At 39.5% G+C, this 25,874-nt stretch overlaps 2 protein-coding genes and 1 long non-coding RNA gene across 3 annotated transcripts in view; 2 read left to right on the top strand and 1 right to left on the bottom strand.

The window, feature by feature from the left end:
- Positions 1–2,706: 2,706 nt before the first annotated feature.
- On the bottom strand, positions 2,707–7,080 carry LOC132470442 (uncharacterized). Its single transcript, XR_009528644.1, has 2 exons — positions 6,858–7,080; positions 2,707–3,317 (listed from the first exon to the last, which is right to left on the bottom strand). It is a non-coding gene; the product is annotated as an uncharacterized LOC132470442 (long non-coding RNA).
- mrps16 (mitochondrial ribosomal protein S16) lies at positions 6,467–9,154 on the top strand. Its single transcript, XM_060069074.1, has 4 exons — positions 6,467–6,616; positions 6,778–6,808; positions 7,902–8,168; positions 8,819–9,154. Exons 2-4 carry the CDS (start codon positions 6,796–6,798, stop codon positions 8,953–8,955), a joined length of 417 nt encoding a protein of 138 aa, XP_059925057.1. The 5' UTR covers positions 6,467–6,616; positions 6,778–6,795; the 3' UTR covers positions 8,956–9,154.
- A 152-nt stretch (positions 9,155–9,306) lies between these two features.
- Positions 9,307–25,874, top strand: part of LOC132470439 (mucin-4) — a 31,600-nt gene continuing 15,032 nt past the window's right edge. The window contains exon 1 of the mRNA XM_060069072.1: positions 9,307–11,173. Within this exon, the coding sequence (XP_059925055.1) occupies positions 11,053–11,173 (121 nt within the window). The 5' untranslated portion in view covers positions 9,307–11,052. The remainder of the gene's footprint in view (positions 11,174–25,874) is intronic.

The following is a 25,874-nucleotide window of genomic DNA, read 5'->3' as shown; positions in this document are numbered from 1 at the left end:
CTCGCAGCCAGGTCGGCGCTGCCCCCGGCCGCCCCGCCTGGCTCCGAGAGCGACGCCGTCCACACTTCAACCAGAATCTTGTTAACTTGCCGAAGCATGTTCACATCTGCTTGGAATTATCCGAATGTGTAATCGCTTCCTTATGGGAATTATTTTATCAGGAGGCTGAGGCAGAGCGTAAAAAACGTGCTGTCTGTACGCAGCGGCATGGCGGACTGCTTGACCCGCCCTAGGATTTGAATTACGGGGGAAGATTGTTGGAGATATCCCTCCGATGTGTTGTGTTGTGTTGAGCTGTGTTGAGCTACGTTGTGTTGTGTGATGCTGTATAGTGTTGTGTATTGTTGTGCTGTGCTGTGTTGTGCTGTATTGTGGAGTGTTGTGTTCTGTCGTGTTATCTTGTGTTATCTTGTGTTACGTTATGTTGTGTTGGAAAGCTGTGTGGGGTATCACATCGTGGGGTGCCGCCCGAGCTAATGCCTATTGTAACTGTCATGTAGGTTTATGTAATTTAATTATGACAGTTACACCTATTGTTATAGGCTCAGAAGACAACTATTATCAATCAATTCAATATTATGCATTTTCTGCGCTTAGAAATTCGCCAATGTTATTCTTTCAATGCACAAATTCTGATCTTCACCTGTTTCAGAAATAGTTCAGGATGGCCCGTAACCCTAAAATATCAAAACGTCCATCATCCACGAGTCTGCATCCCTACGCCATCACGGCATCAGAGAACGCCGTCCAAGGTGTAAATCGTAAAGTGTGCAATCCAAAAACAGAAAAAGGGGGAGAAATTCTCTCTCTCACTATAATTCTTCCTCTCTCAACCGTTGGACTGTGCAGCGGTTCCAGAGCCAGACACCTGGAGGAGAGATGGAGGAACAATGAGAGGCCAGCGGGGGTTTAAGAGGAGTGGGTGGGTAGACAAGGGGAGGCTATATGGGCCTGCAGCCACACCTGTTAGGCTCAGCATTAACAGGACAACTGATTGTAAAGAGACGGAGAGGCACACACACACACACACACACACACACACACACACACACACACACACACACACACACACACACACACACACAGTCACGCACACACACACACACACACACACACACACACACACACACACACACACACACACACACACACACACACACACACACACACACACACACACACACACACACACACACAAAGAGTCACAGCTGGAGGATGGTTGCAGGTGGGTGGGAGGCAATCAGAAGGTGGGGGTTGGGGGACTGGGGGGCAGGGCTGACGTTCTGTCACAGCTTATTATAGTGTGAATTGTAGATATCCTCAATAACAGGTTCACCTGGCCCTCACAGCTACATGCTCGTGTTGGAGAAATGAGGAAGAGGAGGAAAAAACCTGCACACAGAACAGAGATTGTAGCTCAGGAGAGGCCAGGGGAAAGGGCAGTGGGCTGAACCAGAGTCGGTCCTGACACACTGAAAAGAGGAGGGATGCTGAACCCTGCGAGGGGACCAGCCTGTTGCAGGCAAACAGATAGGGGCATGTATTTGATTCACCTTACTTAGGTGCACACATTTCTAGCTTTCTCATTGGATATTCCTGAGCAGATGAGACCTGTATTGCACCCAAATATTGGTTTCTGATTCACAGAGTCCAACCTGGCTGGAAAAGGCACTGAACCTAATACATCCTCCATGTTCTCCTTTGTTGTTGTTTTTGTAGTATTCCTGCCAAAACAGGTAGTGGGTGCCCCACACTGAAGGCAGCGCTACAATGGATTCCATTACCTGGTTGCAAACAAACCAGCAAAGTGTGAACAGGTTGTTCCATGACTACTTCTCCCAGTAGACCCTTATCGGCCAGAGGCAGAGCTCACCTGTCCTCTATCGTTAGACGCTCACGCCAGCCCAACAATGGTGGCACTTTCTACAAAATCGCTCTGACTTATACTCAGGCGCTAAGTACCCCCATTGCATTAAAGACACAGAGCTTGGGTAATCAGTGCATCTGAACAAGCAGCCGTAGCAGAACGGCTGCGTTTACTTCCATTCCGCCATTGATCTCGTGTCTTCGATGATTTGCTTCACAGCTTTGAAAAAACGCAAGTGTTTTGAATGGTAAACATGTTTGTGTGTGTGTGTATAAATATATATATATGTATATATATATATATATATATATGTGTGTGTGTGTGTGTGTGTGTGTGTGTGTGTGTGTGTGTGTAAGCAGCGAATGCATGTGATGTCATAGAGATAATAATGTTTTTGGGTTTAGCATAAGTGTCTTCAGACACATGCACCATCACATCTACACAGGCCGTAATCTTCCTTTCACTAATGTATTTCTCCATTATCTCCCCTAGGCCTGGCAGTCCGCACATCTGTTCCTTTGGCCACATCTTATTTACGAGACTGCATTTGAGTAAACCGACCTATGGATCTGACATATAAAAGCCTGTGAACAACATGATTTATTACATTTTATGTCACATTACTGTATTCCAAGACACATTTCTGTTCACTTGTTCTCAAACTTGATTAGTTGTTCAATCTTAAATGAATTGCTTAAAGGGGTACTCAGAGTCAGTTTGTTCTGTTTGTTCGTAGGACTCCCGTATCACATTGGCCATCTATTCTTCTTGTTACAACTGCAGCCTTTCACTTAATAGATGAATTTCCATGTTATTAAAGCACTTATCAAACAATCAGAAACAATACAAAAACAAATCTTTATTAGAAACCATGATACAGATACATATTTGAAAAGGATTTGGAAGGGAAAGCTGGAGTCATTCATTACAGTAGCCAGTGTTACAATCCACTTAACACGCCCAAGCATGCTGTGCACATGAGGTTGTTTGCGTGTGTGTGTGTGTGTGTGTGTGTGTGTGTGTGTGTGTGTGTGTGTGTGTGTGTGTGTGTGTGTGTGTGTGTGTGTGTGTGTGTGTGTGTGTGTGTGTGTGTGTGTGAGAGAGAGAGAGAGAGAGTGAACTTCTGACTGTGTGTGGTGTGTGGCATGTGATAGAAGCAGAATGCTGGGGTATATCATGCTCTGATGTGCATGCCAAATCCACTTGTCTTCTGACACACCCTCCCAGACTGACTGGGGCGTTGAAGCTCTGCTAAGGTAGCCTATAGCTCCCAAGCTAGCATTAGGAGTTACCTTGGGGTAGAAATGAAATAAAATAGTTTATTTCTGAATCATCCAATTTAATTATTAGAATGTTATCTTTCGTTACTATCGTCATGCGTATGAGTAAGAACAAAACGAATTGCCTCAACTTTACCACACTCCAATTTGTCTTGATGTTATAAGGGTTTCTAGGGAAAATAAAAACATACAATACATAAACATATATTTCAGTGAGATAGAGAATGAGTAAACAAAACAGCAAAACCGAATCATATCAACCAACGTTTATCCTACATATTGAATGCTGCTGTAACACTTTAGTGGCTGTCAACAAAGTAAACAGATGTTATGATGGAGACAGCCACGCATGCCTCTAATCCAAAGAGCATATCTTAATTTATGTTTATTTTATGTTTGTTCATCAGCCGCTCTACGGGAAGGCATATCCTGCCGGAAAAAATGTCAAAGAAGAAAAGTCACTTTGTGGATGAAGATAAAAGTAGTGCCTCCATTTTGCATGCTTCTACAATTAGTCTCAGCAGGACCATCTGAAAGATCAATTCAGGAAAATAACCTCTCTTGACCCCCTCACAGAACACCCCTAAATCCCTTAGTAGGGAGACTGTGGGGGAGGCCTGAAATACATTTTGCCACAGGGTTAACTTATTCCTTGGTAGTTTTAGAAACAACCAACCAAACCACCACACGATGGTTTAAACACCTTCACATAAAAAAAAAGAAGAAAAAACTGTTATTCCACTGTGAGTTCAACAGGGGCTCTGCATCAAATATTTTCCTTTATGACACTCCGATTATTTCTTCACACGTTTGTAGAGAGACATAAGAAGTGGCAAGATAACGGGCCAGCTAGCCCCTCTCCAGGACAACAGTTAAGATAGTCGATTCTATAAGAATGCAAAGCTTTTGAACAGAACTTATTTTTTTCAGAGAAAGGGTACAGAACAAGGCAGGGTCAAGGGACATGTCAAGGGCCAATGCAGTGTAGGGGTTGAGGGTTTCCGATAGCATCATCAGCCTAATGAATGAATAATGTAGGCGTATTATCGAGTGTTGGTGATAGTGGCAATGTAAAAAATAAATAAAAACGTAGATTTGCTTTTGATAAATCCTTGTTCTAATTTCTAGGAACAAAAGATATGAATGCATAGATAATTTCTACAATATTGAAAGAGTTTTAAAATAATTAAACTAGCAGCTGTTTTGTTTTTTGAAAAAACAAATTCATAACAATAACAATGAGCCCAAAATCGATTGGCTCCACTTGACATGCAACTAAATTAATAAAACATGTGGATTGTTTGAAAGGTTTTCCTCAAAATAGAGAAAACAATAAGCAGGCACCTCAATGAATCCAGAATGTATGTGAGAAGCTCAATAATATTTAGCAAAATATTTTGAAAGGGCAGACTTCAGAACTTCACTTATATAACATTTTGACCTTGTGACAGTGATATCAGTGTGTTTTATAACACAACTGCCAACACTAATATCTCTATGTTTAAAGAATAAGCTAGAAGTCTAGCACGCCTGAACCTTAAAACTTTGAATGGATAACGTGCTGGTCTTAAGACAGGCATCTTTTGCTTTCATCCAGTACATTATCTGGTCATCTGAGCGTCTCTAAACCGGGCTGTCACAGACGATCAGGGTAGGAACAACTTGTCTTGGTGTCCAAAGGAGCATGGGGTCCTCACGAGAGACAGAGCCACAGCCAGAATCAATGTCACTCTTGAGATAATCATGCATTGCAGATTCGCCATGTAAGATGCATTTTGTCTGGCCCTTAAGTGTGTATAGCCTCTATTCATCTTGCCATTTCTCCACAGTAAAGTGGTTGAAGTAGTAATGACGCTATAATACTGGAATTCCATTTCTCATAGTTAACTGTTTTTTTTTGTTGTTGTTGGTGGATTGTTGGCCTCCTTGCAAATTGCAAATGTCTTTTGTTTTCTAAGACTCACAAACTTTTCTAGTAATTTCTCGAGAAGTTATAAGGTGTTATTGGTATTATTTGCATTTGTGTGATAGGTGATATTTGATTTATAAATGAATATCAATGGCAAATATGTCAATCTTGGCTATTTGATCTAAAATAGGCATATCAGCTATTCATTACACAAAAATCTCAACTAAAATATAACATACCAAAAGTACATGACATAAGTGCAAAACAACATTTCCATCCAAATGAAAAAATTTGACTGAAACCCAGTCACACAGGGACAGTCCCATATCCCGAGAACAAGGACCCATCTATCCGGAGCGTTTGTAGGGACCTCGCATCCAAAACCATGGGTTTGTCACACATGGCAAAAACAAGCTTTGCACAACACGAGTGTGAAATCACCATGTTCCAAGATAGGGTGGGGTGAGGGGAATGGGTGAGTTCTGGGGGAGGGGGGGAGCTCCCAGCAGGCCTGGACCACATCAGGCGTTGTCGTGACCTCTCTATTCAAGGATCACTTTCAGGAAATTAGTGTTTTCTCCTCAGCCAGGGTCAGCGGTTTACAAACCATGTCATCATGTTTGGGGAAATAAATAGAATAGAAAATGGAAATGCTGGCAGTGTTGCTCAGGCATCAATGTGAATAATCGGAATATTTTACTAATGATTTTCTATTTACATGATGATTCCCACTGGGCGCCATGAATGATGTACCTACACAACATATACAGCTACAGCTACAGGTAAAGGGGGCCCCCACAAAGTGCATTCCATGTTAAGCATGGAAGAAACAAGCTGACATCAACAGTGTGGGAACACACAAGATCTATATGGAAACATTATTGTTTAAGTACAACATTTACAACAACTATTACTAAAAAATATTCTCTATTTGAACTTCGCCAATGGATAATGAAGACAATCCTGCTTCGGTAAACAGTGGTACAATAGCGCCATCTAGCGCCTAGGGATGCTTGAGCGGGTGAACTATATTCTGGGTTGATCATTTTCTATTATGCGTTGCTTTCACAAATCCTAACCGCACCAAAGCCTAAACTAATTGAAACCAATTTAAATATTTGGGGAGGATGGACATTAGTTTAACCAAAGTTTGATGTAAACCTGTTCTTGAATAAAGCAGAATGAATTAATATTTGGTAAACCATCAGGGGATGAATGCTTAATTTTAGTTTCTAGAAAAAGAAAAAATGGCCATATATACTGTAAGTTATATTTTAGTAGTCAGGCAGTTTGGTATATTTGTATGTTTGGCTTTCAATGAAAAGCATGATCCCCGATTGGTCAGACGGTGGCGGTAATGCAGTGAAACGTTTTTTGGTACCCGCAGCAAGAAGAAGAAGACGCCGGAATATACAACACGGTTCAACTTCCTGTTTAAACATGGCTGCGCCCTGACGAATGTCACATTACTTCAATTGCTCGTTTTAAGCGTCACGTTTGGTGTAGAATAAAACAACAGAACACCTGCAAGCACCTCTCATTCGCACATCACCCTAACAGGTAATTTGGGTACTACAAAACGCTTAAGGTTAACCTCGTAATGAGGATATGTGGACAGTGTCACGATGAACGCATCTCGCATGAGATTTCGTATTGACTTATGCTGCACCATAAATAAACATTTGTTAATGCTACTTTAATTGTCTCCTTCTCTAACACAGGGTAATTAAGCCGTCATCATGGTTCACCTATGTAAGTGTCCTTAGTGCTGCAGATGAATTTGTACACATTAGGCACTAACCTGTTTGTCTCCTGAAATGTTCCATATAGGCGTTGTTATTTATTCATCCATCACAGGCTCATCAGTTCAACAGTCTTGACATTTCTGACACGAATAGGAATGTTTTTTGACTGTATCTTTGGACTTGCGTGATATACCTACAAGATAAATGACAGGATTCAGAAAAATAAATAAAATATATTCTTTCTGTGGGGTTTAAAGGGCTAGAAATAGCAGCAAGTTCGAGTTGAATAACACTTTATAGGAGATGGTGTGCTGGTGAATAATCTTAAGAGAAAAAGCTTCCAGCATCTTACTTCCTTAACAAATATTGAGGTCAGCAGAAGACATGAAGCAGATTACAATACATAAATCAATATACTATACGACATGCAGAATCTCTTTTTGGCAGGATTATTCATCTAGCTGGCACAGAATTGACACAGAACAGCCTCTGGCCACATTTAAAAATTTAGAGTTATAGCTATCGTGTCATCTATCAAGCGCTTGTAAAAAAAAACAGTAAAAGCAAAAATGAATATTGAATCGGATGGTAGGCAAGCAATATAATAGTTAAGCGGTTTAATTAACATTACCAGCCCTACTTGTTAACGTTATTTACCTTGTTAAGAGTGTTCTGTTTAGTACTTTGTTCTTACACACAAACAGACTTGTTCATTACTTCACTAAACTGACACACACACTACCGCTCGCTCTCCACACACACACACACACACACACACACACACACGGGCGCGCGCGCACACACTGCCAGTGATATGCGTACGAGATAGGCCTACTTTCTCATCACAGGTCACATTAAGTCTTAAATTAAATTATATCCAACCTCATCTAACCAGTAGATACAACAACACGATCTCCATTAAATCAAAACCTTATGACATGCATGCGTGGAAAGTGCAAAGGACCATTTTTGTAACTATTCATACATTTGACACTAGGACTAGGGGAAACATATTCGGTATCCGGCATTTCAGAGAGGCAAACTTCTGTATTAATGTGAGGCCATTGCAAGCCATTGACGGCATTCCCCTTTGTCTGCAGCGTCGTCTCTGCTGAAGAAGTACCACAAGGGCTACATCGTCATCCGGCTGGCGATGGCCGGCCACAAGCAGGCCAACCGGCCCTTCTACCGCGTGGTGGCGGCGTTCAACAAGCGGGCGCGCGACGGAAAATACATCGAGCAGCTGGGCTCCTACGACCCCCTGCCCAACGTGCACAACGAGAAGCTGGTCAGCTTCAACCTGGACCGCATCAAGTACTGGATGGGCTGCGGCGCACACCCTAGCAAGCCCGTGGCCAAGTTACTGGGTGTGTTTCCCTGTGGGAGTGCTGCGGGATGAACTATTGCTCAATGTCAATATTGTGTAACCCTCGTCTTTGGGGGTATAGACAGCTGAGGGTAATCTGGATTTTGTTTGAAGAAGGGGGCAGTGGCTATATTCACCACCTACATGGGTGCTTTCAGATTCTTTTCTTAGATTCTTGAATAGATCACGCATATTGGCACACATCGCTTTGTCCTCAATCTCTTCTCTATCAGACCCATGGCCATGCAACTGCGTGAACAGCTTTTTGTAATGGGTTGACTTTTCCAACGTATAGAGCTCATCCACACCCCACACACTAAGGTCTCGAGGAGTGCCGTGGTTACAAAACAAACAGGCTTTAAGTTTTTTTGTTTTTACACAAACCATTGACAAATAATGGAAAGCCTTATTCAAACAAGGGAGTTATTTGAGTCTGAGACACTTTCCTTATTTTTAGAATAGAATAGAATTTTATTGTTGTCATTGCACATGTTACAGAGCAACGAAATAGTCATTCAATTGTAGTGAGCGATGCATGACTTTCTCAGAAAAAGGTATAACCATGTTCTTGTTAATTGTTGTTTGTTAATTGTTGAACAGAAAGCTACAAAAATAACCTAATCAAAATGTCGACTCTATTTTCTTGCTCAGGCCTGGCGGGCTTCTTCCCCCTGCACCCCATGACCGTAACGGAGGCCGAGCGACTAAAGGTCCAGACCACCGACTTGGCAGCCGGGGCTGAGGGGGAAGGTGTGCAGGAAGAGGAACCCAAGCAGCAGAGCGCATGAGGCTGGGAGACAGATGCCTTCTGTGGCTCTACATTCTGAAAGAATGAGGGCCTGAACCACACAAGGGTGATCTCTGGTGTGGAATGGATTATTTTTTTATGTTATACTTGTATATTTATGTTGTGTTTTAGAACAATGCCATGTAAAATCAGGTTGCCTCTTTTACGTGACTTGATTAAAATGGTACAATATGATCCCACGGATGTCATCACAACTGCTTTATTGAATGTTTGATTAGAAACCTGATTATTTGGTTGGATTTTTGCCTGTTCATTTAGATATGGGTACAAGGCAAGCAAAACAAAAGTGAGGTCTTCTCTCTTTGGAGTTGTATCTCTACCAACTTCTTGCAGTGATTGATTTGAGCCAAAAGATAAGCTGATCAATAATGTAAACATCGAAGAGTTTATCAAAATGTTTAATAATAGGAGAGATGAAAGTGATACTTTTAAGTAATTTGCCAAACAAAGTGAGTAATGATCCAGAAGACTTGACAGGTTTGGCAGAAAACCGTGTTCTCCACCCTCCCTTAACACGCCACTGGAGAAGCAATTCATGACAGAGATCAAGGGTATTTTCAAACTTAGAAAAACTTATTTTTTGCAAAGATATTTAAATCATTTTACAGTGCAGTACAGCCCTGGCAAACATAGCAGCTATACAGTTTCAAACAACATCCAACCAAAAATCTAATTACATTCCAAGCAAAAGTCCAAAACTTTATAACGATGTTTACTTTGTGAAGATAGTCTTTGATCACAAAGAACATTTAAACTTGTGTATCAAACAGAGGCGTTCTTTCTTATGTATGATATATAACACAGTACTGTGAATGGATGATTCATGTAAAGCGAAATAACGCAAAATATGTTTTTTAGAATGTAGAGGAGTATGTCTACAATATAGAAACACTCAAGTTTAAGTAGCTCAAAATAGGACTTATAAAGAGGACATCAATAAAAGCACTTTCCAAATGTCATTCATGGCAATGGTAGCATTACAGCTGAGTAGAAAAATATGAACAGCATAATCATGTTCCGTGTAGCTAAGGAATTAACCAATAGACAAATTACTATTTAAATAAGCAACAAGACCATTGGAAATGTACAAGGTACCATCGGTTATTTTACTGCTTGCTCAACTTGACATTTGCTTGGACATTGACTCATGTCGGGTTCTCAATCTAACCTGTCTACGAGTCTGTAAATACTAGAGAGTTAATGTTACACCATTGATGACCTTACTGACGAGAAAAGATCAAGAGTGTACCTCAGGCACACTATGTAGACAACACTCCTTTCACTGAAGTAATGGTGCTGTTGGAACTATGTATGACGACAGTGAGTATTGCTTTCAAAAAACCCAACCTTTGTTAGAATAAATGAAAACCAGGGATACACAACTCCTCTTGTTTATCAATCTCAATCTCCTTTGCCTGCTCAAGAAGAACAGGAGTGGAAGGAATATATGCACCATGACCTTATTCTGTTAAAGGGAGTTTAAGACCCCTTAGCCACCCTGAGCTACATAACTGGCCCGAGGCTGTACAAAGAGTGCTGTTAATAAAGATAACTAAGTAAACAGTTACCTCTTATATCTCAATCTGACAGATCATATCATATCCCCGGAATACTGGTTTACTGTTTATCTAACATAATTAGACATACACACCCAAAACAAACAAATGGAGAATACATGCACACACACCCAACCAAACCCCAACCCCAACCCTCACCTCAAGGTGTGGGAGTCGACCTTGGCACATGACAAGGTCCCGTCATCGTTGTGCTTTGTTCAAGGTGTTTACCGCTACAGTCTCCCCTGATCCCAACCTCAGCCTCACACACAAACCTTGATGCCTCAAAACTCACATCAAGAGAGAGTATAGCACACAACAACGAGCAGCATTATCTCCCTGACAGGCATTAGATATAGAGAACATTAGATACATGGTATATGGTAAGGCTGTTGGAACATAGCCTACTGAAAAGTATCAAGTACGTTTCGGATTTGTTTTGAGGATAGAGGATGGATGGACGTTGAAACAAATTGATAATTAATTTGTGAGGCAGATTTAACGATTGTTCACATTGCAATATGAAGAAGTGGATTCCCTCTTGGATCTTCCATTGGAAGAAAATCTCTGTCACTGTTATACTCGTTGCGGTGACAATTATAACAGTTTCTGCATCAGTGGTTTTCGTTCACAGAGAGAGAGGTAAGGTTATTAATTATTTTAAGCGATTTATTATGTATATATATATGCATACATACATTTTCGAAATTAATGTTAGATATTTAATGTAAATATGCAAAACATTTGAAGAAGGGAAATAAAAAGCAGATAATAAATCCGAAACCAGGGTCAACCTAGTGTCCAAAGACCTTACAGTGTTGGCATTTAATTGATAGTTGGAATGGTTAACATAAGTAAATGGATGTTCATGTATATTAATATTGGATGAGCATGACTAATTAGCCATTAAAGGGATATGCCAAGATATTTGTTTATTTGAGTTTGCCTGTCTGATCAATTTCAAATTCATCATTGTGCGTCCAGAAAGGGGGTAGGCTTGGAAAGCATTTGCTTTCAGTAAGCTGCTTCCATTGACTTGCAGATGACTAATTAGCCATTAAAGGGATATGCCAAGATATTTGTTTATTTGAGTTTGCCTGTCTGATCAATTTCAAATTCATCATTGTGCGTCCAGAAAGGGGGTAGGCTGGGAAAGCATTTGCTTTCAGTAAGCTGCTTCCATTGACTTGCAGATTTACAGTAGCTTAGATCAGGGTCATGTGAGGGTAAAACTTACATTTGTCGTTCTGAATGATTATGCTTATTAAAAACGAATGCCAGCAACAACACAACGAGACAGAAGTTTGGCTACAAACATAGTAAATATACGGTATTTTCAGCACTGGGATTATTAGGTTACATGTGATGCGCGGTTGACAGAACGAGACTGCCTAGCCAGGAGCAACTGATAACACCATCTCATCACAGGTAGCCTAATAATCTAAGTGCCAAAAACAGTGTATGCAAGTTTTCGGAAGCCAATTCTAATCCAGTGAATTTACAGAAAACTTGGCTTACACCGTGAATATTTAGCAATATCAGGCAAGAAATGATGACTCAAACAAAAAAACTGACCCACTTTCTAATTCTAATTTACTGCAGGAGGTACAAGCACAGCACCGCATAGTTCTACCGTGAATGCAACCAAACTCAACGAAACTGAATCTTTGACTTCAGAGAAAATCGTAAGAACCAAGACAGACAGAAAAGCCCCGGATAACACCGGTTCAACTGCAGCTTATTCCTCACAAACTTCAACTTCTCAGACAATTGACAATACTGAGTTTACATCTTCTAAAGATGTGAAGATAACACCATCAATGCAAACAATGACAACGACGGGATATGAAACAGGAACTGATCCAATAATTACAACAATGACTTCATTCAGCAGTTCTATAAAAACTTCCCCAATCAATAATATAGATTCCACAAAAGAAGAACCACGAAAAAAAACAGCAGTAAAAAATTATTCTGCAGCCTCACAATCTTCCTCAACAGCAGTTGATTCATTACAAACGTCTGTAGTTGAAACAACAGACAAAACTGAATCTACTGATTCAACAGATGTGACTATGACATCAGCAGTACATATGATAACACATAAATCTGAAATAGGATCAGATAAAACAACAGACATGACATCATTTAGCAGTTCTCAAACATCTTCCACGGTAGATAATACTTATTCTACAACCGAACAACCGCAAACAACATCAATCGTTGCAAATGAATCGGAGGATTCCTCATTTTCTTCAACAACAGTTGATTCATCAGAAACGTCAACTATTCAGACAGCAGACAATACTGAATCTACAGATTCTAAAGATGTGACCATGACAACACCATTGGCAGCCATGACAACACAAATATCTGAAACAGGAACCAATGAAACAAGTACAGTTCTGACTTCATTCAGCAGTTCTCCATCATCTTCCAATGCAGATCATATTAGTTCCACAACAGAAGAACCACAAACAACATCACTAGTTACAAATAAACCGGCAGAATCTTCATCGCCTTCCACAGCAGCTGATTCATCACAATCTTCTAGTGTTCAAACACCAGACAGTAAAGAAGCTACGGCTTTTACAGATGTGACTAGGACATCAGCAACAAAGATGATAACTATGAAATCTGGAAAAGAAACTGATGCAACCAGTAGAATTGTGACATCATTCAGCAGTTCTCCATCATCTACCACGACAGATAATATTGGTTCCACAACCGAAGAACCACAAACAACATCACTAGTTACAAATGATCCTGCAGAATCGTTATCTCCTTCAACTGCAGTGGATTCATCACAAACTTCTTCTGTTCCAACAACAGACAATAGAGAATCTACTGCTTCTACAAATGTGACCATGACAACTGAATCAAAGATGACAACTATGAAATCTGTAACAGAAACTGATACGAAAAGTACAGTTGTGACTTCAGTCAGCAGTGCTCAATCATCTTCCACTGCAGATAATATTGGTTACACAACAGAAAAAACACAAAAAACAACACTAGTTACAAATGAACCAGCAGAATCTTCATCTCCTTCCACAGCAGCTGTTTCATCACAAACTCCTGCCATTTCAACAACAGACAATAGAGAATCTCCTGCTTCAACAGACGTGACTATCACATCAGCATCAAAGAAGACAACTACCAAATCTGAAACAGGTACTTATGCAACAAGTACAGGAAGGACTTCATTCAGCGTTTCTACCTCATCTTCCACTGCAGATAATAATAGTTTAACAACCGAAGAACCACAAACATCATCACTAGTTACAAATGATCCGGCAGAATCTTCATCTTCTACAACATCACTTGATTCATCACAAACTCCTACCATTTTAACAACAGACAGTAGAGAATCTACTGCTTTTAAAGACGTGACTATCACATCTGAATCAAAGATGACAACTATGAAATCTGTAACAGGAACTGATATAAAAAGTTCAGTTGTGACTTCAGTCAGCAGTTCTCCATCATCTTCCACCTCAAAAAATATTGGTTCCACGACAGACGATCCACAAACAACATCACTAATTACAAATGGACCATCAGAATCTTTATCTTCTTCAACTGCAGTGGATTTATCAAAAACTTCTTCTGTTCCAAAAACAGACAATATAGAATCTACTGCTACTACAAATGTGACCATGACATCTGAATCAAAGATGACAACTATGAAACCTGTAACAGGAACTGATATGAAAAGTACATTTGTGACTCCAGTCAGCAGTTCTCCCTCATCTTCCAATGCAGAAAATAATGGTTCCATGATAGATGAACCACAAACAACATCACTAGTTACAAATGATCCGGCAGAATCTTTATCTTCTTCAACAGCAATTGATTCATCACAAAATTCTTCTGTTCCAACAACAGACAATAGGGAATCTACTGCTTCTGCAAATGTGACCATGACATCTGAATCAAAGATGACAACTATGAAATCTGTAACAGGAACTGATATGAAAAGTACATTTGTGACTTCAGTCAGCAGTTCTCCATCATCGTCCACTGCAGAAAATAATGATTCCATGACAGATGAACCACAAACAACATCACTAGTTACAAGTGAACCTGCTGAATCTTCGTCTTCTACAACTTCACTTGATTCATCACAAACTCTTACCAATTTGACAACAGACAATAGAGAATCGACTGCTTCTATAGACGTTACAATCACCTCAGCATCAAAGATGACAACTATGAAATCTGTAACAGGAACAGATACGAAAAGTACAGTTGTGACTTCAGTCAGCAGTGCTCAATCATCTTCCACTGCAGATAATATTGGTTCCATGACAGATGAACCACAAACAACATCACTAGTTACAAATGATCCGGCAGAATCTTTATCTTCTTCAACAGCAATTGATTCATCACAAAATTCTTCTGTTCCAACAACAGACAATAGGGAATCTACTGCTTCTACAAATGTGACCATGACATCTGAATCAAAGATGACAACTATGAAATCTGTAACAGGAACTGATATGAAAAGTACATTTGTGACTTCAGTCAGCAGTTCTCCATCATCTGCATCTGCAGAAAATATTGGTTCCACGACGGACGATCCACAAACAACATCACTAGTTACAAATGATCCGGCAGAATCTTTATCTTCTTCAACTGGAGTGGATTCATCACAAACTTCTTCTGTTCCAACGACAGACAATGGAGAATCTACTACTTCTACAAATGTGACCATGACATCTGAATCAAAGATGACAACTATGAAATCTGTAACAGGAACTGATACGAAAAGTACAGTAAGGACTTCATTCAGCGATTCTACCTCATCTTCCACTGCAGATAATAATAGTTTAACAACCGAAGAACCACAAACAACATCATTAGTTACAAATAATTCGAAAGAATCTTCATCTTCTACAACTTCACTTGATTCATCACAAACTCCTACCATTTTAACAACAGACAGTAGAGAATCTACAGCTTTTAAAGACGTGACTATCACATCAGCATCAAAGATGACAACTATGAAATCTGTAACAGGAACTGATATAAAAAGTTCAGTTGTGACTTCAGTCAGCAGTTCTCCATCATCTTCCACTGCAGAAAATATTGGTTCCACGACAGACGATCCACAAACAACATCACTAGCTACAAATGATCCGGCAGAATCGTTATCTCCTTCAACTGCAGTTGATTCATCAAAAACTTCTTCTATTCCAACAACAGACAATAGAGAATCTACTGCTACTACAAATGTGACCATGACATCTGAATCAAAGATGACAATGATGAAATCTGTAACAGGAACTGATACGAAAAGTACAGTTGTGACTTTAGTCAGCAGTGCCCAATCATCTTTCACTGCAGATAATGTTGGTTCCACAACAGAAAAAACTGAAAAAACATCACTAGTTACAAATAAACCAGCGGAATCTTCATCTCCTTCCACAGCAGCTGTTTCATCACAAACTCCTGCCATTTCAACAACAGACAATAGAGAATCTCCTGATTCAACGGACGTGACTATCATATCAGCATCAAAGATGACAACTACCAAATCTGAAACAGGTACTTATGCAACAAGTACAGGAAGGACTTCATTCAGCGTTTCTACCTCATCTTCCACTGCAGATAATAATAGTTCAACAACCGAAGAACAACAAACAACATCACTAGTTACAAATGGACCATCAGAATCTTTAATTTCTTCAACTGCAGTAGATTCATCCCAAACTTCTTCCGTTCCAACAACAGACAATAGAGAATCTACTGCTACTACAAATGTGACCATGACATCTGAATCACAGATGACAACTATGAAATCTGTAACAGGAACTGATACGAAAAGTACAGTTGTGACTTCAGTCAGCAGTTCCCCATCATCTTCCACTGCAGAAAATATTGGTTCCACGACAGACGAACCACATACAACATCACAAGTTACAAATGATCCTGCAGAATCTTTATCTTCTTCAACTGCAGTGGATTCATCACAAGCGTCTTCTGTTCCAACAACAGACAATAGAGTATCTACTGCTTCTACAGATGTGACAATGACAACAGCATCAAAGAGGACAACTACGAATTCTGAAACAGGTACTCATGGAACAAGTACAGCAAGGACTTCATTCAGCAGTTCTCCACCGATTTCCACTGCAGATAGAATTAGTTCCACGACAGACAAAGCACAAACAACATCACTAGTTACAAATGGACCATCAGAATCTTTATCTTCTTCAACTGCAGTTGATTCATCACACACTTCTTCTGTTCCAACAACAGAAAATAGAGAATCTATTGCTACTACAAATGTGACCATGACATCTGAATCAAAGATGACAACTGTGAAATCTGTAACAGGAACTGATACGAAAATTACAGTTGTGACTTCAGTCAGCAGTTCTCCATCATCTTCCACTGCAGAAAATATTGGTTCCACGACAGACGAACCACAAACAACATCACTAGTTACAAATGATCCTGCAGAATCTTTATCTTCTTCAACTGCAGTGGATTCATCACAAACTTATTCCGTTCCAACAACAGACAATAGAGTATCTACTGCTTCTACAGATGTGACAATAACAACAGCAACGAAGATGACAACTACCAAATCGGAAACAGGTACTCATGCAACAAGTACAGGAAGGACTTCATTCAGTGTTTCTACCTCATCTTCCACTGCAGATAATAATAGTTCAACAACCGAAGAACAACAAACAACATCACTAGTTACAAATGGACCATCAGAATCTTTAATTTCTTCAACTGCAGTAGATTCATCACAAACTTCTTCCGTTCCAAAAACAGACAATAGAGAATCTACTGCTACTACAAATGTGACCATGACATCTGAATCACAGATGACAACTATGAAATCTGTAACAGGAACTGATACGAAAAGTACAGTTGTGACTTCAGTCAGCAGTTCCCCATCATCTTCCACTGCAGAAAATATTGGTTCCACGACAGACGAACCACATACAACATCACAAGTTACAAATGATCCTGCAGAATCTTTATCTTCTTCAACTGCAGTGGATTCATCACAAGTGTCTTCTGTTCCAACAACAGACAATAGAGTATCTACTGCTTCTACAGATGTGACAATAACAACAGCAACGAAGATGACAACTACCAAATCGGAAACAGGTACTCATGCAACAACTAGAGGACGGACTTCATTCAGTGTTTCTACCTCATCTTTCACTGCAGATAATAATAGTTCAACAACGGAAGAACCACAAACAAAATCACTAGTTACAAGTGAACCTGCAGAATCTTCATCTTCTACAACTTCACTTGATTCATCACAAACTCCTACCGTTTTAACAACAGACAGTAGAGAATCTACTCCTTTAAAAGACGTGACTATCACATCAGCATCAAAGATGACAACAATGAAATCTGTAACAGGAACTGATATAAAAAGTTCAGTTGTGACTTCAGTAAGCAGTTCTCCATCATCTGCATCTGCAGAAAATATTGGTTCCACGACGGACGATCCACAAACAACATCACTAGTTACAAATGATCCGGCAGAATCTTTATCTTCTTCAACTGCAGTGGATTCATCACAAGCGTCTTCTGTTCCAACAACAGTCAATAGAGAATCTACTGCTACTACAAATGTGACCATGACATCTGAATCACAGATGACAACTATGAAATCTGTAACAGAAACTGATATGAAAAGCACATTTGTGACTTCAGTCAGCAGTTCTCCATCATCTTCCACTGCAGAAAATATTGGTTCCATGACAGATGAACCACAAACAACATCACTAGTTACAAATGATCCGGCAGAATCTTTATCTTCTTCAACTGCAGTGGATTCATCACAAGCGTCTTCTGTTCCAACAACAGACAATAGAGTATCTACTGCTTCTACAGATGTGACAATAACAACAGCAACGAAGATGACAACTACCAAATCGGAAACAGGTACTCATGCAACAACTAGAGGACGGACTTCATTCAGTGTTTCTACCTCATCTTTCACTGCAGATAATAATAGTTCAACAACGGAAGAACCACAAACAAAATCACTAGTTACAAGTGAACCTGCAGAATCTTCATCTTCTACAACTTCACTTGATTCATCACAAACTCCTACCGTTTTAACAACAGACAGTAGAGAATCTACTCCTTTAAAAGACGTGACTATCACATCAGCATCAAAGATGACAACAATGAAATCTGTAACAGGAACTGATATAAAAAGTTCAGTTGTGACTTCAGTAAGCAGTTCTCCATCATCTGCATCTGCAGAAAATATTGGTTCCACGACGGACGATCCACAAACAACATCACTAGTTACAAATGATCCGGCAGAATCTTTATCTTCTTCAACTGCAGTGGATTCATCACAAGCGTCTTCTGTTCCAACAACAGTCAATAGAGAATCTACTGCTACTACAAATGTGACCATGACATCTGAATCACAGATGACAACTATGAAATCTGTAACAGAAACTGATATGAAAAGCACATTTGTGACTTCAGTCAGCAGTTCTCCATCATCTTCCACTGCAGAAAATATTGGTTCCATGACAGATGAACCACAAACAACATCACTAGTTACAAATGATCCGGCAGAATCTTTATCTTCTTCAACTGCAGTGGATTCATCACAAGCGTCTTCTGTTCCAACAACAGACAATAGAGTATCTACTGCTTCTACAGATGTGACAATGACAACAGCATCAAAGAGGACAACTACGAATTCTGAAACAGGTACTCATGGAACAAGTACAACAAGGACTTCATTCAGCAGTTCTCCACCGATTTCCACTGCAGATAGAATTAGTTCCACGACAGACAAAGCACAAACAACATCACTAGTTACAAATGGACCATCAGAATCTTTATCTTCTTCAACTGCAGTTGATTCATCACAAACTTCTTCTGTTCCAACAACAGAAAATAGAGAATCTATTGCTACTACAAATGTGACCATGACATCTGAATCAAAGATGACAACTGTGAAATCTGTAACAGGAACTGATACGAAAATTACAGTTGTGACTTCAGTCAGCAGATCTCCATCATCTTCCACTGCAGAAAATATTGGTTCCACGACAGACGAACCACAAACAACATCACTAGTTACAAATGATCCTGCAGAATCTTTATCTTCTTCAACTGCAGTGGATTCATCACAAACTTATTCTGTTCCAACAACAGACAATAGAGTATCTACTGCTTCTACAGATGTGACAATAACAACAGCAACGAAGATGACAACTACCAAATCGGAAACAGGTACTCATGCAACAAGTACAGGACGGACTTCATTCAGTGTTTCTACCTCATCTTTCACTGCAGATAATAATAGTTCAACAACGGAAGAACCACAAACAAAATCACTAGTTACAAGTGAACCTGCAGAATCTTCATCTTCTACAACTTCACTTGATTCATCACAAACTCCTACCATTTTAACAACAGACAGTAGAGAATCAACTGCTTCTACAGACGTTACTATCACATCAGCATCAAAGATGACAACTATGAAATCTGTAACAGGAACTGATACGAAAAGTACAGTTGTGACATCAGTCAGCAGTTCTCCATCATCTTCCTCTGCAGAAAATATTGGTTCCACAACAGACGAACCACATACAACATCACTAGTTTCAAATTATCCTGCAGAATCTTTATCTTCTTCAACTGCAGTGGATTCATCACAAGCGTCTTCTGTTCCAACAAGAGACAATAGAGTATCAACTGCTTCTACAGATGTGACAATGACAACAGCATCAAAGAGGACAACTACGAATTCTGAAACAGGTACTCATGGAATAAGTACAGCAAGGACTTCATTCAACAGTTCTCCACCGATTTCCACTGCAGATAATATTAGTTCAACGACAGACAAACCACAAAATACATCACTAGTTACAAATGGACCATCAGAATCTTTATCTTCTTCAACTGCAGTTGATTCATCACAAACTTCTCCTGTTCCAACGACAGACAATGGAGAATCTACTACTTCTACAAATGTGACCATGACATCTGAATCAAAGATGACAACTATGAAATCTGTAACAGGAACTGATACGAAAAGTACAGTAAGGACTTCATTCAGCGGTTCTACCTCATCTTCCACTGCAGATAATAATAGTTCAACAACCGAAGAACCACAAACAACATCACTAGTTACAAATGATCTGTCAGAATCTTCATCTTCTACAACTTCACTTGATTCATCACAAACTCCTACCATTTTAACAACAGACAGTAGAGAATCTACTCCTTTTAAAGACGTGACTATCACATCAGCATCAAAGATGACAACAATGAAATCTGTAACAGGAACTGATGTAAAAAGTTCAGTTGAGACTTCAGTCAGCAGTTCTCCATCATCTGCATCTGCAGAAAATATTGGTTCCACGACGGACGATCCACAAACAACATCACTAGTTACAAATTATCAGGCAGAATCGTTATCTCCTTCAACTGCAGTTGATTCATCACAAACTTCTTCTGTTCCAACAACAGACAATAGAGAATCTACTGCTACTACAAATGTGACCATGACATCTGAATCACAGATGACAACTATGAAATCTGTAACAGGAACTGATACGAAAAGTACAGTTGTGACTTCAGTCAGCAGTTCTCCATCATCTTCCACTGCAGATAATAATAGTTTAACAACCGAAGAACCACAAACAACATCACTAGTTACAAATGATCCGGCAGAATCTTCATCTTCTACAACTTCACTTGATTCATCACAAACTCCTACCATTTTAACAACAGACAGTAGAGAATCTACTGCTTTTAAAGACGTGACTATCACATCAGCATCAAAGATGACAACAATGAAATCTGTAACAGGAACTGATATAAAAAGTTCAGTTGAGACTTCAGTCAGCAGTTCTCCATCATCTTCCACTGCAGAAAATATTGGTTCCACGACAGACGATCCACAAACAACATCACTAGTTACAAATGATCCGGCAGAATCTTTATCTTCTTCAACTGCAGTTGATTCATCACAAACTTCTTCTATTCCAACAACAGACAATAGAGAATCTACTGCTTCTACAAATGTGACCATGACATCTGAATTAAAGATGACAACAATGAAATCTGTAACAGGAACTGATACGAAAAGTACAGTTGTGACTTTAGTCAGCAGTGCCCAATCATCTTCCACTGCAGATAATATTGGTTCCACGACAGAAAAAACAGAAAAAACATCACTAGTTACAAATAAACCAGCGGAATCTTCATCTCCTTCCACAGCAGCTGTTTCATCACAAACTCCTGCCATTTCAACAACAGACAATAGAGAATCTCCTGCTTCAACGGACGTGACTATCACATCAGCATCAAAGAAGACAACTACCAAATCTGAAACAGGTACTTATGCAACAAGTACAGGAAGGACTTCATTCAGCGTTTCTACCTCATCTTCCACTGCAGATAATAATAGTTCAACAACCAAAGAACAACAAACAACATCACTAGTTACAAATGGACCATCAGAATCTTTAATTTCTTCAACTGCAGTAGATTCATCCCAAACTTCTTCCGTTCCAACAACAGACAATAGAGAATCTACTGCTACTACAAATGTGACCATGACATCTGAATCACAGATGACAACTATGAAATCTGTAACAGGAACTGATACGAAAAGTACAGTTGTGACTTCAGTCAGCAGTTCCCCATCATCTTCCACTGCAGAAAATATTGGTTCCACGACAGACGAACCACATACAACATCACAAGTTACAAATGATCCTGCAGAATCTTTATCTTCTTCAACTGCAGTGGATTCATCACAAGCGTCTTCTGTTCCAACAAGAGACAATAGAGTATCAACTGCTTCTACAGATGTGACAATGACAACAGCATCAAAGAGGACTACGAATTCTGAAACAGGTACTCATGGAATAAGTACAGCAAGGACTTCATTCAGCAGTTCTCCACCGATTTCCACTGCAGATAATATTAGTTCAACGACAGACAAACCACAAAATACATCACTAGTTACAAATGATCTGTCAGAATCTTCATCTTCTACAACTTCACTTGATTCATCACAAACTCCTACCATTTTAACAACAGACAGTAGAGAATCTACTCCTTTTAAAGACGTGACTATCACATCAGCATCAAAGATGACAACAATGAAATCTGTAACAGGAACTGATATAAAAAGTTCAGTTGAGACTTCAGTCAGCAGTTCTCCATCATCTGCATCTGCAGAAAATATTGGTTCCACGACGGACGATCCACAAACAACATCACTAGTTACAAATTATCAGGCAGAATCGTTATCTCCTTCAACTGCAGTTGATTCATCACAAACTTCTTCTGTTCCAACAACAGACAATAGGGAATCTACTGCTACTACAAATGTGACCATGACATCTGAATCACAGATGACAACTATGAAATCTGTAACAGGAACTGATACGAAAAGTACAGTTGTGACTTCAGTCAGCAGTTCTCCATCATCTTCCACTGCAGATAATAATAGTTTAACAACCGAAGAACCACAAACAACATCACTAGTTACAAATGATCCGGCAGAATCTTCATCTTCTACAACTTCACTTGATTCATCACAAACTCCTACCATTTTAACAACAGACAGTAGAGAATCTACTGCTTTTAAAGACGTGACTATCACATCAGCATCAAAGATGACAACAATGAAATCTGTAACAGGAACTGATATAAAAAGTTCAGTTGAGACTTCAGTCAGCAGTTCTCCATCATCTTCCACTGCAGAAAATATTGGTTCCACGACAGACGATCCACAAACAACATCACTAGTTACAAATGATCCGGCAGAATCTTTATCTTCTTCAACTGCAGTTGATTCATCACAAACTTCTTCTATTCCAACAACAGACAATAGAGAATCTACTGCTTCTACAAATGTGACCATGACATCTGAATTAAAGATGACAACAATGAAATCTGTAACAGGAACTGATACGAAAAGTACAGTTGTGACTTTAGTCAGCAGTGCCCAATCATCTTCCACTGCAGATAATATTGGTTCCACGACAGAAAAAACAGAAAAAACATCACTAGTTACAAATAAACCAGCGGAATCTTCATCTCCTTCCACAGCAGCTGTTTCATCACAAACTCCTGCCATTTCAACAACAGACAATAGAGAATCTCCTGCTTCAACGGACGTGACTATCACATCAGCATCAAAGAAGACAACTACCAAATCTGAAACAGGTACTTATGCAACAAGTACAGGAAGGACTTCATTCAGCGTTTCTACCTCATCTTCCACTGCAGATAATAATAGTTCAACAACCAAAGAACAACAAACAACATCACTAGTTACAAATGGACCATCAGAATCTTTAATTTCTTCAACTGCAGTAGATTCATCCCAAACTTCTTCCGTTCCAACAACAGACAATAGAGAATCTACTGCTACTACAAATGTGACCATGACATCTGAATCACAGATGACAACTATGAAATCTGTAACAGGAACTGATACGAAAAGTACAGTTGTGACTTCAGTCAGCAGTTCCCCATCATCTTCCACTGCAGAAAATATTGGTTCCACGACAGACGAACCACATACAACATCACAAGTTACAAATGATCCTGCAGAATCTTTATCTTCTTCAACTGCAGTGGATTCATCACAAGCGTCTTCTGTTCCAACAAGAGACAATAGAGTATCAACTGCTTCTACAGATGTGACAATGACAACAGCATCAAAGAGGACTACGAATTCTGAAACAGGTACTCATGGAATAAGTACAGCAAGGACTTCATTCAGCAGTTCTCCACCGATTTCCACTGCAGATAATATTAGTTCAACGACAGACAAACCACAAAATACATCACTAGTTACAAATGGACCATCAGAATCTTTATCTTCTTCAACTGCAGTGGATTCATCACAAACTTCTTCTGTTCCAACAACAGATAATAGAGAATCTACTGCTACTACAAATGTGACCATGACATCTGAATCAAAGATGACAACTACGAATTCTGTAACAGGTACTCATGAAACAAGTACAGCAAGGACTTCATTCAGCAGTTCTCCACCGATTTCCACTGCAGATAAAATTAGTTCCACGACAGACGAACCACAAACAACATCACTAGTTACAAATGATCCTGCAGAATCTTTATCTTCTTCAACTGCAGTGGATTCATCACAAACTTATTCCGTTCCAACAACAGACAATAGAGTATCTACTGCTTCTACAGATGTGACAATAACAACAGCAACGAAGATGACAACTACCAAATCGGAAACAGGTACTCATGCAACAAGTACAGGACGGACTTCATTCAGTGTTTCTACCTCATCTTTCACTGCAGATAATAATAGTTCAACAACGGAAGAACCACAAACAAAATCACTAGTTACAAGTGAACCTGCAGAATCTTCATCTTCTACAACTTCACTTGATTCATCACAAACTCCTACCATTTTAACAACAGACAGTAGAGAATCAACTGCTTCTACAGACGTTACTATCACATCAGCATCAAAGATGACAACTATGAAATCTGTAACAGGAACTGATACGAAAAGTACAGTTGTGACATCAGTCAGCAGTTCTCCATCATCTTCCTCTGCAGAAAATATTGGTTCCACAACAGACGAACCACATACAACATCACTAGTTACAAATGATCCTGCAGAATCTTTATCTTCTTCAACTGCAGTGGATTCATCACAAGCGTCTTCTGTTCCAACAAGAGACAATAGAGTATCAACTGCTTCTACAGATGTGACAATGACAACAGCATCAAAGAGGACAACTACGAATTCTGAAACAGGTACTCATGGAATAAGTACAGCAAGGACTTCATTCAACAGTTCTCCACCGATTTCCACTGCAGATAATATTAGTTCAACGACAGACAAACCACAAAATACATCACTAGTTACAAATGGACCATCAGAATCTTTATCTTCTTCAACTGCAGTTGATTCATCACAAACTTCTCCTGTTCCAACGACAGACAATGGAGAATCTACTACTTCTACAAATGTGACCATGACATCTGAATCAAAGATGACAACTATGAAATCTGTAACAGGAACTGATACGAAAAGTACAGTAAGGACTTCATTCAGCGGTTCTACCTCATCTTCCACTGCAGATAATAATAGTTCAACAACCGAAGAACCACAAACAACATCACTAGTTACAAATGATCTGTCAGAATCTTCATCTTCTACAACTTCACTTGATTCATCACAAACTCCTACCATTTTAACAACAGACAGTAGAGAATCTACTCCTTTTAAAGACGTGACTATCACATCAGCATCAAAGATGACAACAATGAAATCTGTAACAGGAACTGATATAAAAAGTTCAGTTGTGACTTC

The sequence above is a fragment of the Gadus macrocephalus genome, chromosome 13 (assembly GCF_031168955.1).
Source record: "Gadus macrocephalus chromosome 13, ASM3116895v1".
NCBI lineage: Eukaryota > Metazoa > Chordata > Actinopteri > Gadiformes > Gadidae > Gadus > Gadus macrocephalus.
Note: the sequence above shows the minus strand (reverse complement) of the source record. Positions and strands in the feature narration are given on the sequence as shown.